This window comes from Theropithecus gelada, chromosome 19 (assembly GCF_003255815.1).
Source record: "Theropithecus gelada isolate Dixy chromosome 19, Tgel_1.0, whole genome shotgun sequence".
Classification (NCBI taxonomy): Eukaryota; Metazoa; Chordata; class Mammalia; order Primates; family Cercopithecidae; genus Theropithecus; species Theropithecus gelada.
Window position 1 is genome coordinate 32,959,105 of NC_037687.1, and position 13,085 is coordinate 32,972,189.

At 45.3% G+C, this 13,085-nt stretch overlaps 1 protein-coding gene across 1 annotated transcript in view; it reads left to right on the plus strand.

Annotated features, from left to right (window-relative positions):
- Positions 1-13,085, plus strand: part of NLRP4 (NLR family pyrin domain containing 4) — a 43,392-nt gene that overhangs the window by 19,804 nt on the left and 10,503 nt on the right. The window contains exons 4-7 of the mRNA XM_025367675.1: positions 1,832-1,993; positions 2,436-2,603; positions 8,692-8,859; positions 12,151-12,321. Of these exons, the coding sequence (XP_025223460.1) occupies positions 1,832-1,993; positions 2,436-2,603; positions 8,692-8,859; positions 12,151-12,321 (669 nt within the window). The remainder of the gene's footprint in view (positions 1-1,831; positions 1,994-2,435; positions 2,604-8,691; positions 8,860-12,150; positions 12,322-13,085) is intronic.

Below are 13,085 nucleotides of genomic sequence, written 5' to 3' on the forward strand. Positions count from 1 at the left end.
CCTGTAACCCTACCACTGGGGGAGGCCGAGGCAGGTGGATCACATAAGGTCAGGAGTTCAAGACTAGCCTGACCAACACGGTGACACTTCGTCTCTACTAAAAATACAAAAATTAGCCAGGTGTGGTAGTGCACACCTGTAATCCCAGCTACTCGGGAGGCTGAGGCAGGAGAATCACTTGAGCCTGGGAGGCAGAGGTTGCAGTGAGCTGAGATCGCACCACTGCCCTCCAGACTGGGTGACAGTGAGACTCCCATCTCCAAAAAAACAAAACAAAACAACAACAAACAAAACCCTACCTAAATAATACACATTTTTTTTCTTTTTTTTTGAGACTGAGTCTTGCTCTGTCCCCCAGGCTGGAGTGCAGTGGCGAGATCTCAGCTCACTGCAAGCTCTGCCTCCCGGGTTCACAACATTCTCCTGCCTCAGTCTCCCGAGTAGCTGGGACTACAGGTGCCCACCATCATGCCCGGCTAATTTTTTGTATTTTTAGTAGAGACAGGGTTTCACCGTGTTAGCCAGGATGGTCTCGATCTCCTGACCTCATGATCTGCCCGCCTCAGCCTCCCAAAGTGCTGGGATTACAAGTGTGAGCCGCCCCGCCTGGCCAAATCATACAAATTTTAACTTATGGCTCACGCCTATAATTCCGACACTTTGGGAAGCTGAGCAGAAGGATGCTTGAAGCCGGGGGGGCTAAGACCAGCCTGGGAAAAATAGTAGGACCCCACTTTTACAAATTTTTTTTTTTTTAAACTAGCCAGGTGTGATAGCACATGCCTATAGCACAGCCACTTGAGGGAGGCTGAAGTAGGAGGATTGCTTGCTTGAGCCCTGGAGTTAGAGACTGCAGTGAGCCATGATTGTGCCACTGTGTATCCCAGCCTAGGCAACAGAGCAAGACCCCATCTCAAAACCCAAAAGAATCACGTGTGGTGGATCCTATTATCCTGTTCCAGGTGAGGAAACTGGAGGTCAGGTGAGCTGCCAGGATCTCATAGTTAGGACGTGGAGAGTTTTAGGGCTGAGCCTAGGCTGAAGATGTCAACTTAATGGCTGGGCTGTGCTGCCTCATCTTTTATTATAAACCAGCCTGGGCAACATGGTGAAACCCTGTCTCTACTAAAAATGTTAAAATTAGCCGGGCATGGTAGCCGGTTCCCATAATCCCAGTATTTCAGGAGGCTGAGGCAGGTGGATCACTTGAGGTTAGGAGTTTGAGACCAGCCTGGCCAACATGGAGAAACCCTGCCTCTACTAAAACTACAAAAATTAGACACGCATGGTAGCACACACTTGTAATCCCAGCTGCTCAGGAGGCTGAAGCAGGAGAATCGCTTGAACCTGGGAAGTGGAGGGTGCAGTGAACCGAGATTGCACCATTGCACTTCAGCCTGGCCAACGAGTGAAACTCCATCTCAAAACAAAACAAAACAAAACCTGTTTTGGATATAAGATAGGGTTTCTCAACCTTGGCACTGGTGATGTTTTGGGGGCTGGCTCTCCTGTTACAGTGGGGGGCTCTGCTGTGCATTGTAGGATATTTAGAAACATCCCTGGTCTCTACTCAGTAGACGCCAGAAGCACCCCTCCCTCAAGCTATAACACCCCAAAAGGCCTCTGGACATCCCCAAATGTCCCCTGGGGGGAAACGTCACCCCAGGTTGAGAACCACTAACATGAGGTGAGCTTACCTGAAGGATCTCCTGACTGAAGGAGGCTCTGCCTCAGACGCCTTCTGTTTGAGAAGACAGTAGTGCGTGTGTGTGTTACAAGTGGCTTATGTTGACCGCCTGCCCATGGAAAGCTCGTCCTTTCTTGACCTCAGGTCGGATTACAGCCTTGTCTGTTGGCATCACATCTGCTCTGTGCTCACTACCAGCGGGCACCTCACAGAGTTCCAGGTACAGGACAGCACCCTCAGCGAGTCGACCTTTGTGACCTGGTGTAACCAGCTGAGGCATCCCAGCTGTCGCCTTCAGAGGCTCGGGTAAGTGGAGAATCGACCTTGACTCGAGTATGTCACGGAGATGACATTCATCTCACCTCTAGCTTTCAGTCGAGGCTAACTGCACAAGCAGAGAATTAACACCCAGAGCCGTTTCTCAACCTCAGCACTTCTGGATATCTCATTGCAGCTCATTCTTCATCATAGGGCTGTTTGGTGCATTGTAGGGTATTAAGATGCATCCCTGGTCTCTACCCTCCAAATGCTAATAGCTTCCCCTTGTCCAGATAACCGAAATAGTGTCCAGACACTGCCAGCTGTCCCTTGTGGGGCCAAAATCTCTCAAGTTGAGAACCACTGAGCTGTGTCACTGGGCTGCGAAATCAGAGAATGAGTTCATTACGGATGATAAGAGACAAACATAGGTGTGCAGGCTGTGCTCCCGTTAGATGAGACTCATCCAAAATTTTCTTTGTTTTTGCAGAATAAATAATGTTTCCTTTTCTGGTCCGAGTGGTCAGCTCTTTGAGGTGCTCTTTTATCAGCCAGACTTGAAATACCTGAGCTTCACCCTCACGAAACTCTCTCGTGATGACGTCAGGTCCCTCTGTGATGCCTTGAACTACCCGGCGGGCAACGTAAAAGAGCTAGCGTAAGTCTGCGTTTATTGAGACCACTGATGGGATTTCAGAGAAGACTATGCATTTCTTTTTGCAGGGAGGGGCTGCGTAGTTTTCACACATCCACCTTTTCCTTTTAGGATTTGTGTGCAAACTTAGTTTCCTGAGAACTTGAAGAGGGAGGTTAAAGTTTCTCAATCGATGCAGTCATTTCAGAAAACTGTGTGTTTGTCTTTAGCCTTCATGGATTCTGGCAGATTGTGTAACCCAGTAATTCCACCTGGAGGTGGACAGAGGGACTGTCTCAGTTTGCTGAAAGACAGACACTAAAGCATTCCCAGCAGGTGTTCATAATCTCTGAGAAGTAGAAATACTACTGACAGTAAGTTGGATGAGAAACCTGTGGATACATGCTCCTGTTCCATGAGAATGAATACTCCCGGCCGTATGCAAAAACTGGGATGAATCTCAGACATTGTTGATGGCAATGAGCCAGACTCAAGAGTACATCCTATGGCTTTATGCCTGTGAAGTTCAAAGATGGGCAAGGCTCTGGCTTTACTCCTGTAAAGTTCAAAGATGGGCAAGCTCTGGTGTTGGAGGTTCGGGCAGTGTATTCCTCCGTTCTCTTGCTGCTATAAAGACATACCTGAGACTGGGTAATTTATAAAGAAAAGAAGTGTAATTGGCTTATGGTTCTGCAGGATGTACAGGTTTCTGCTTCTGGGGAGGCCTCAGGAAACTTGCAGTCGTGGCAGAAGGCAAAGGGAAAGCAGGCATGTCTTACGCGGGGGAGCAGGAAGAAGAGAGAAAAGGGGAAGGTGCTACACACTTTCAAACAACCAGCTTGCATGAGGACTCGCACAGGAACAACACTAGGGGATGGTGCTAAACCGCTAGAAACCATCCCCATGATTCCATCACCCCCCAGACCCCTCCTCCAACACTGGGATTACAGTTCGACGTGAGAGTTGGGTGGGGACACAGTCGAACCGTATCTGACAGCAGTTACCTTTGTTAAGATCGTGACTGGAAAGGGATACAGGAGATGATGAACCCGCTCTGTTTCTTGACATGCTGGTAACTCAAGTGCCTTAAATTCATGACAGTCCATTGGCTGGCACTTAACCATTGTGTGTGCTTGCCAGTATGTATGTTTTAATTCAAGCATTTTTTTTTTTTTTTGCAATTAAATAAGGGTTTCCTCAAAATACTTACCCTCTACTTATCTTCGTTGGTACCCACACATTCAAATACTTCTCTATACTAGTCTTTGTCGGCCATTTTTCTGAGCTTGCACCAACCAAACACAAAAAGACCCAAACTGCCCCCCTTTTTTTTTTTAAATAACAGCTTTATTGTGATAGCCACATACCCCAGAACATACTTTTAAAGTGTGTACTTCATATGCTTTATACTTTAAAATGTGCTTTTAAAGTATAATTGTATACTTTAAATGCTTTTAAAGTATAATTGTACACTTTATACAGTTTAGTGATCTTATATATTCATGAGGATGTACAACCATCATGACTGTCTGATTTTTAGAATGTTTTCATTATCTCAGAAAGAAACCCCATACCTGTTAGCATTCACTCTTCATGCCCTTATCTCTCTGGTCCCTGGGAATTACTGATAAACTTTCAGTCCTATTGGATTTTCCTATCCTAGGCATCTCATATAAGTTGAATCACATGTGGTCTTTTGCGAATGGCTTACTTTCACTTAGCAGAATGTTTTCAAGGTTTATCCAAATTGTACCATGTATCAGTACGTCATTCCTTTTCTTGGCTAAATAGTATTCCACTGTCTAGATATTCCCCATTTTGTTCTTCTAGTCATCTAGTGATGAACACTTGGGTTGTTACCACCTTTTAGCTACTCTGAATAGAGCTCTGTGAACACTCATGTTTGAACACCTGCTTTCACTTCTTTTGGGCTTGTAACCAGGAGTAGAATTGCTAGGTTATATAGTAATTCCATATTTAACTTTTAGAGAAACCACCAGGTTATATTTTCCTCAGTGACTGCACAATTCTATATTCCCACCAGCAATGTCTGAGAGTTCTATTTTCTCCACATCTTTGCTTATTTTTTACTTATTTACTTACATTTTTAAAATTATTACTTATATTTACTTTTTTTTTTTATTATACTCATCCTAGTGGGTGTGAAGGAGCATCTCATTGTGGTTTTGATTTACTTTTCCTGAATGACTAATGATGTTGAGCATCTTTTCCTGTGCGTTTTGATTATTTCTGTATCTTCTTTGGAGAAATGTATTTTCCAGTCCTTCACACATTTTTAAAAACTTTTATCTTACATTCAGGGGTACAGGTACAAGTTTATTATTTAAGTAAATTGCATGTCATGGAGGTTTGGTATACAAATTATTTCATCACCTGTTAATAAGCATAGTACCAGATAGGTAGTTTTTTCTTCCTCACCTTCTTCCCACCCTCGGCTCTCAAGCAGGCCCTGGTGTCTGTTGTTTTCTTCTTCATGTCTATATGTACTTGGTGTTTAGCTTCCACTTATAAGTGAGAACATGTGATACTTGGATTTCTGTTCCTGCGTTAGTTTGCTAAGGATAATGGCCTCCAACTCCATCCATGTTGCTACAAAGGATTTTCTCTTATTCTTTTTTATGGCTGCATAGTATTCCGTAGTGTATATGTACCACATTTTCTTTATCTAGCCCACTGTTGATGGGTATTTAGGTGAATAGTGCTGTGATGAGCATACAGGTGCCTATGTCTTTATAATAGAATGATTTATATTCCTTTGGGTGTATACCCAATAATGGGATTGCTGGCTTGATGGTAGCTGTATTTGAAGTTCTTCCAGAAATGGCCAAACAGCTTTCCATCATGGCTGAACTAATTTACATTCCTACAAAAATGTATAAGTGTACACTTTTCTCTGCAACCTCACCAGCATATATTATTTCTTGACTTTTTAATAATAGCCATTCTGACTTGTGTGAGATGGTGTCTCCTTGTGGCTTTGATTTGCACTTTTCTAATGATGAATGAGCATTTTTCATATGGTTGTTGGCAACACCTTTGCACATTTTTAATTGGGTTCTTTATATTTTCTGATTACAAGTTATATATGAGACATGCTTTGTGAATATTTTCTGCCATTCTGAGTTTTCTTTTTCACTTTCTTAATGGTGTCCTTTTGAAGCACAAAAGCTTCTAATCTGAGTACACTTTATTTTTTTATTTTGTCTCTTGTGCTTTTGGTGTAATTGCTACAAAACCATTGCCTAACCGAAGTTCATTAAGATTAACTTTTTCTTTTCTTTTTCCCCCCAAATTTGAGATGAGTCTCACTCTGTTGCCAAGGCTGGAGTGCAGTGGTGCAATCTCAGTTTACACAACCTTCACCTCCTGGGTTCAAGTGATTCTTCTACCTCAGCCTCCCGAGTAGCTGGGATTACAGGTGTGCACCACCATGCCTGACTAATTTTTGTATCTTTTTTTTTTTGGTAGAGATGGGGTTTCACTATGTTGGCCAGGCTGGTCTCAAACCCCTGACCTTAGGTGATCCGACTGTCTTGGCCTTCCAGAGTGATAGGATTACAGGTGTGAGCCACTGTGCCTGGCCCTTTGTTTTCTTTTAAAAGTTTTGTTTTGCCTCTTATATTAAAGTCTGTATGATCCATTTTGAGTAAATTTTTGTGAATAGTGCGAAGTAGGCCACATTGTATTTTTTTTTTTTTTTTTTTGAGACGGAGTCTTGCTCTCTGTAGCCCAGGCTAGAGTGCAGTGGCTGGATCTCAGCTCACTGCAAGCTCCGCCTCCCGGGTTCACGCCATTCTCCGGCCTCAGCCTCCCGAGTAGCTGGGACTACAGGCGCCCGCCACCTCGCCCGGCTAGTTTTTTTTTTGTATTTCTTAGTAGAGACGGGGTTTCACCGTGTTAGCCAGGATGGTCTCGATCTCCTGACCTCGTGATCCGCCCGTCTCGGCCTCCCAAAGTGCTGGGATTACAGGCTTGAGCCACCGCGCCCGGCCACCACATTGTATTTTTTTCACTCCTTGAAAATATTAGGTTGGTGCAAAGGTAATTGCAGTTTCTGCCATTAATAGCAAATGACTTTTGTACCAACATACACACACACACACACACACTCACACGTATGTGTATATATATGCGTGTATATATGTGTATATATATATGTGTGTGTATATATGTATATACATATGCGTGTATATATGTGTGTATATGTGTGTGTATGTCTGTATATATACAGAGAGAGTTGTTGTTTTTGTTTGTTTTGTTTTTTAGAGGGAGTCTCGCTCTGTCTGCACCCAGGCTGAAGTGCAGCGTGTGCTCTCTGTTCACTGCAACCTCAGCCTCCCGGTTCAAGCGATTCTCCTGCCTCAGCTTCCTGAGTAGCTGGGACTATAGGCGCCCGCCACCACGCCCGTCTAATGTTCGTATTTTTAGTAGAGACGGGGTTTCACCATGCTGGCCAGGATGGTCTCGATCTCTTGACCTCATGATCCGCCCTCCTTGGCCTCCCAAAGTGCTGGGATTACAGGCTTGAGCCACTGCACCCGGCCGCACCAACCTATATCTTAAAGCTAGGAACAACGTTAAAAGCACGCATGGCCGGCCGGGCGCGGTGGCTCAAGCCTGTAATCCCAGCACTTTGGGAGGCTGAGACGGGCGGATCACGAGGTCGGGAGATCGAGACCATCCTGGCTAATATGGTGAAACCCCGTCTCCACTAAAAAAAATACAAAAAACTAGCCGGGCGAGGTGGCGGGCGCTTGTAGTCCCAGCTACTCGGAAGGCTGAGGCAGGAGAATGGCGGGAACCCGGGAGGTGGAGCTTGCAGTGAGCTGAGATCGCGCCACTGCACTCCAGCCTGGGCGACAGAGCGAGACTCCGTCTCAAAAAAAAAAAAAAAAAAAGCACGCATGGCCACAGAGCCCTCCTGCAGAGGCGTGAGGAGCCGTGGACTCGGTGACTTGCCAATTCCACGTTTATTTCTTGACAACTCCCATGATGGCTTTCATCTTTATTCTGTTGTCTCTGAGTTTAGTTTATTTTTTGTGGCAGCCAGAGGTAAGGAGTGTGGTTGAGGTAATAGAAAACCACAACTACTGGCAACACAAATCAACTCAAGCCCCCAGAAAAGGAGTCCTATGGGACTCAGGTTCAAGGCTTCTTCCGTGTTCTTCGAGGAGATATTACTTGAGCAAAGACCTGAATGATAAGGATGAGTCTAACCACAGGCCAGAAAAAGAGCATTCCACTTGGGGTGCACACATGCAAAATAGCCCAAGTTCGGTAAAGGAGCTGCTAAAGATGAGTTTGGGGAGGATGAAACATGAATAATACCTTAGAGAATGAAACTGGTGTTGTCAAGCAACTGAAAAGAACCATGGTGACTGGGACACGGGGGCTTGGGAATGGGTAGGACCCTTGTGGATCATGTTGTATATTTTGGGATTTTCTCCAAGTGTAGTGAGATAAGTTACTGGGGGAGGCTAAGCCAAGCATACGTTTAACTGAGATGGTACATCTCAGGTTGGCCATCTCCGTACCCCAGAGACCGTAAGCCAAGCATGCGTATAACTGAGACGGTGGGTCTCAGGTTGGCTGTCTCTGTACTCCACAGACCGTGAGCCAAGCATGTGTATAAATGAGACAGTGCATCTCAAGTTGGCTGTCTGTGTACCCCAGAGACCATAAGCCAAGCATGCATATAACCGAGACGGTGCATCTCAGGTTGGCCATCTCTGTACCCAGAGACCGTAAGCCAAGCATGCGTATAACTGAGACTGTGCGTCTCAGGTTGGCCGTCTCTGTACCCCAGAGACTGTAGGCCAAGCATGCATGTAACAGACGGTGCATCTCAGGTTGGCCGTCTCTGTACCCCAGAGACCGTAAGCCAAGCATGTGTATAACTGAGACGGTGCGTCTCAGGTTGGCTGTCTCTGTAGCCCAGAGACCAGGTTGACAAGGATCAAGAAAGGGGTTGGGAGGCAGTGAGTCTCTCAAGGACGGCAAATGTGGGCTTCCCAACTCTTATAGGATTAGCAAGAGGAATGAGTCCGGGAACTAGAAACCAACAGAATGTGACATTTTCCCTTTCCTGCAGGCTGGTAGATTGTTTCCTCTCACCCATCGATTGTGAAGTCCTTGCCTGCCTTCTAACCAACAACAAGAAGCTGACGTATCTGAATGTATCCTGCAACGACTTAGACGCAGGCTTGCCTCTTCTGTGTGAAGCTCTGTGCAACCCAGACACGGTCCTGGTGTACCTGATGTGAGTGGATGTCGGGGGATGCGGGGGGCCGCGGCGACAGTCCAAACCTGGGCCTATTGACAACAATCTGCTCATTGATGGAGGCCACATAGCAGAGGTTTAAAAGCTCGTGCTTAAGAATCAGAAAAGACTTGAGTTCTATTTCAGGATTTACCACGTAGGCACTGTCTTCTTGAGCAAAATATTTAACCTTGAATGGAGGGAGAGATCCTGTCTTAGAGGTCTTACGGCTATCAATTGAGATTGTCTAGACAGAACATGTACTACATTTCAAAGGTGTGAGGAGGTTGGATTAATGCACCCGCAACACACGTGGTACTTCCTGTGTTGATAACAGTTACTTCGGGCATGTAGAGTGGACTCGGTAGGTACTTGGGGCAGTAGCAGAGCAAAATGTCTGTGGGCCTGTTGACCCCAGTTAGTACTACATGTGATGTTCTTGCAGTAATTGGATGAGAAGAGACTATTCAAGCCAGTTTTAGGGTACGTAAAACACAGAAGGAAGACAGATGAGTAAGTGGTAAAGGCCAGTTGATTTACCGATTAATGGAATTCTAATATCTTTAGGCGATACTTATAAAAAAAAAAAAAGGAGGGGAAGAGAGAAGAATATATATGCATTTGTGTCTTTTTTTTTTTTTTTTTTTTTTGAGACAGAGTCTCGCTCTGTCCCCCAGGCTGGAGTGCAGTGGCCGGATCTCGGCTCACTGCAAGCTCCGCCTCCCGGGTTTACGCCATTCTCCTGCCTCAGCCTCCCGAGTAGCTGGGACTACAGGCACCCACCACCACGCCTGGCTAATTTTCTGTATTTTTAGTAGAGATGGGGTGTTAGCCGTGTTAGCCAGGATGGTCTCAATGTTAGGCAGTGTTCTCGATGTTCACCGTGTTAGCCAGGATGGTCTCGATCTCCTGACTTCGTGCTCTGCCCGTCTCGGCCTCCCAAAGTACTGGGATTACAGGCGTGAGCCACCGCGCCCAACCTTTTTTTTTTTTTTTTGAGGTGAAGTTTTGCTCTTGTTGCCCAGGCTGGAGTGCAGTGGAGTGATCTCGGCTCATCGCAACCTCTGCCTCCCAGATTCAAGCAATTCCCCTGCCTCAGCCTCCCGAGTAGCTGGGATTATAGGCATGTGCCACCACGCCTAGCTAATTTTGTATTTTTAGGAGAGATGGGATTTCTCCATGTTGGTCAGGCTGGTCTTGCGTGTGTCTGTTTTTTAATATGCAAATATCATTGGAAGAAATAGTGTAATACAGGCTGCCTGTGAGAAATAGAACTGGGAAGCTGGGAGATAGGGGAGGACGAAGATTTTTCCCTCTTTATACTTTTGGGCATTTTGAAACATGAACAACGTGAAAGTGAGAGTGTTCTGAAAATGTCAAGAAAATGAGAGGATTTACACCTCAAGCTAAAATAGAGGGATGGGGACAGGACTTAACCTGCCACCCAAAACAACCAAAAATAACCAACTAAATAAAGCAACTGTTTAAGACCTCAGACATCAGGCAGTGAAGGACAGTGACTCCTGAGCGATGAGGGACAAACACGTGAGTCCTGTATTTGTCCTTGGTTACTACCTGGGGAGAGATTTCAGGATGCAGTTTAGGAAGGGGAACCCAGATGGAAGTTGGTAGACTCCCAGAGTTGGTGAAACCCCGTCTCTACTAAAAATACAAAATACAAAAATCAGCCGGGCTTGGGGGTGCATGCCTGTAATCCCAGCTACTCTCGAGGGAAGCTGAGGCAGGAGAATCACTTGAACCTGGGCGGCAGAGGTTGCAGTGAGCCAAGATCGCACCACCACACTCCAGCCTGGGAGACAGAGCAAGACTCTGTCTCAAAAGAAACAACAACAACAAAAGCCCACAAATGCCTGGATAGGCCAGAAAATTGAGATCCATGAAAGAAGCAAGCTGGGTGAGGCCTGCGTGGAAATGCAGATCTTGTGTCTGTCGACAAGAAGCAGTTGCCTATTCTGTCTTAGCCTGTTGGATTTCCACGTAGGAACATGACTCCTTATTGCCAGATAGCCCAGTTTTCAACAGAGGTTGAAATCTAGATTTCATATAAAATGTCAATGATGGTTATAGATTGCCAACTGATTTTGTTAAACACGAAAGTGCCAGAAAATTTAAATATCTGTAGGCCACATGTGGTTCATTCATCACTAGCTTTCACCCTCTGCTTTTTTGTTTTTTTCTACTCCACACTTTTTTTCAAAGTGAACATGGATCCTTTAAAAAAAAAAAAAAATTCATAAACTGGCCGGGAGTGGAGGCTCCCACCTATATTCCCAACACTTTGGGACGCCAAGGCAGGTGAATCGTTTGAGCCCAGGAGTTCAAGACCAGCCTGGGCAACATGACGAAACCCTATCCTGACAAAAAAAATAAAAAAATTGCTTGGTGTGGTGGCACACACCTGCAGTTTCAGCTACTCAGTAGACTGAGGTACTGAGGTGGGAGGATCCCTTGAGCCCCGGGAGGTAGAGGCTGCAATGAGCTGTGATCATGCCACTGCACTCCAGCCTAGGTGACAGAGCCAGGCCCTGTCTCGGGGAAAAAAAAAAAATTTTGAACCTATTATTTTAAAGAATAATGAAATTGAAAAAGTTGAGGATACTACACACGAGGTAATCAATGCACTTTACCAGTCCATGAGAGAAGAGTCTCAGAAGGCCCATGTCTTGTCTAAGGACATCATCAAATGAAGAATTAGAACCAAAATTAAAGCCCTATTAGAGTATTAGCTATGCCATATTACACGATACTTTTTTCTTCTGCGTTACCCTCTTACTTTGATTCTTCTATCGTACAAGTAAGAAGAAATGAGAGGGTCAGACGTGGTAGCTCATGTCTCATAATCCCAGCACTTTGGGAGGCTGAGGTGGGCAGATCACCTGAGGTCAGGAGTTCGAGACCAGCCTGGCCAATACGGTGAAACCCCATCTCTACTAAAAATACAAAAATTAGCCAGGTATGGTTTTCGGTGCCTGTAATCTCAGCTACTTGGAAGGCTAAGGCAGGAGAATCACTTGAACCCGGGAGGCGGAGGTCGCAGTGAGCTGAGATCGCGCTGTTGCACTCCAGTCTGGGTGACGAGAGCAAAACTCTGTCTCAAAGAAAAGAAGAAATGAGAGAGGGTGTTTTCAGATAATCCAGAACTTCATCTCAGTTGGGGAGTTTGTGAGATTATAGAAATACTACCCCGAATATGAGATTAAGCAAAGCTCCCTGAGATGACACATCCTTCTTCACGCTCCTTCTTTTCTCCTTGTGGTTTTGTCCCCGTAGGCTGGCTTACTGCCACCTCCGTGAGCAGTGCTGTGAATACATCTCTGAAATGCTTCTGCATAACAAGAGCGTGCGCTATCTAGACCTCGGCGCCAACGTCCTGAAGGACGAAGGACTGAAAACCCTCTGCGAGGCCTTGAAACGCCCAGACTGCCGCCTGGATTCGCTGTGGTAGGTTTTTTGCCGTTTCTTGGAAGACCAGGCCGTCTTTTCAAGGGCATACGCTTCTGAAAATAGGGCACCTGGAACTGAGGAAGGCCGTAGTGTCTGTGCCTGGGAATGTGAAGGTTTAAAAAATAGTTGCCTCAGATTCTTGTAGAGACGTTCATGTAAACAAATCTGCACCCTGACTTCTGTGTCACAGATTTAATATGTTGTAAATAGTTCTGCAGAGGCCGGAGAGAGCCGGAATTAGGTCTGGGACCTGAGGGGCAATTTCATGGCTAAGACGATATTTGGTGCGTGTTCTACAAGATGAATACAATTTCATCAGGTCCAAAAATAAAGCCAAAATTCCAGGTAGAAGGGTAAAATGTGAAGGCGGGAGATCCAAAAATACACGTGAGAATTAATGTGTGTAACAGAGAATGCTTTAGAAGAAGACAGGGTAGCATGAGATCAGCAAAAAGGAGATAGTGCAAAGACTTAATTTCATGTCATCACATAGAGAAATATCTGGGTAATCCCTGTAGCGGTGGTGGCAGTGTTTTAGAGTTACCAGTTAGGATAATACGTTACGCTCTTTCCCTGAAAAATACAGACTTGTGAAATTTGGCAGCATGATTTTTACCTAATCCATTAGGAAATCAGAGTTTAGAATTTTGTATTCCTCACTTGAAGAGTGTGTTAAATAACATACCAAAAACACAAAATGCATTCATTCTCTCCCGATGGTGTGGTAGGCTATCTGGGCCAATCATTGACACTGAAAGACA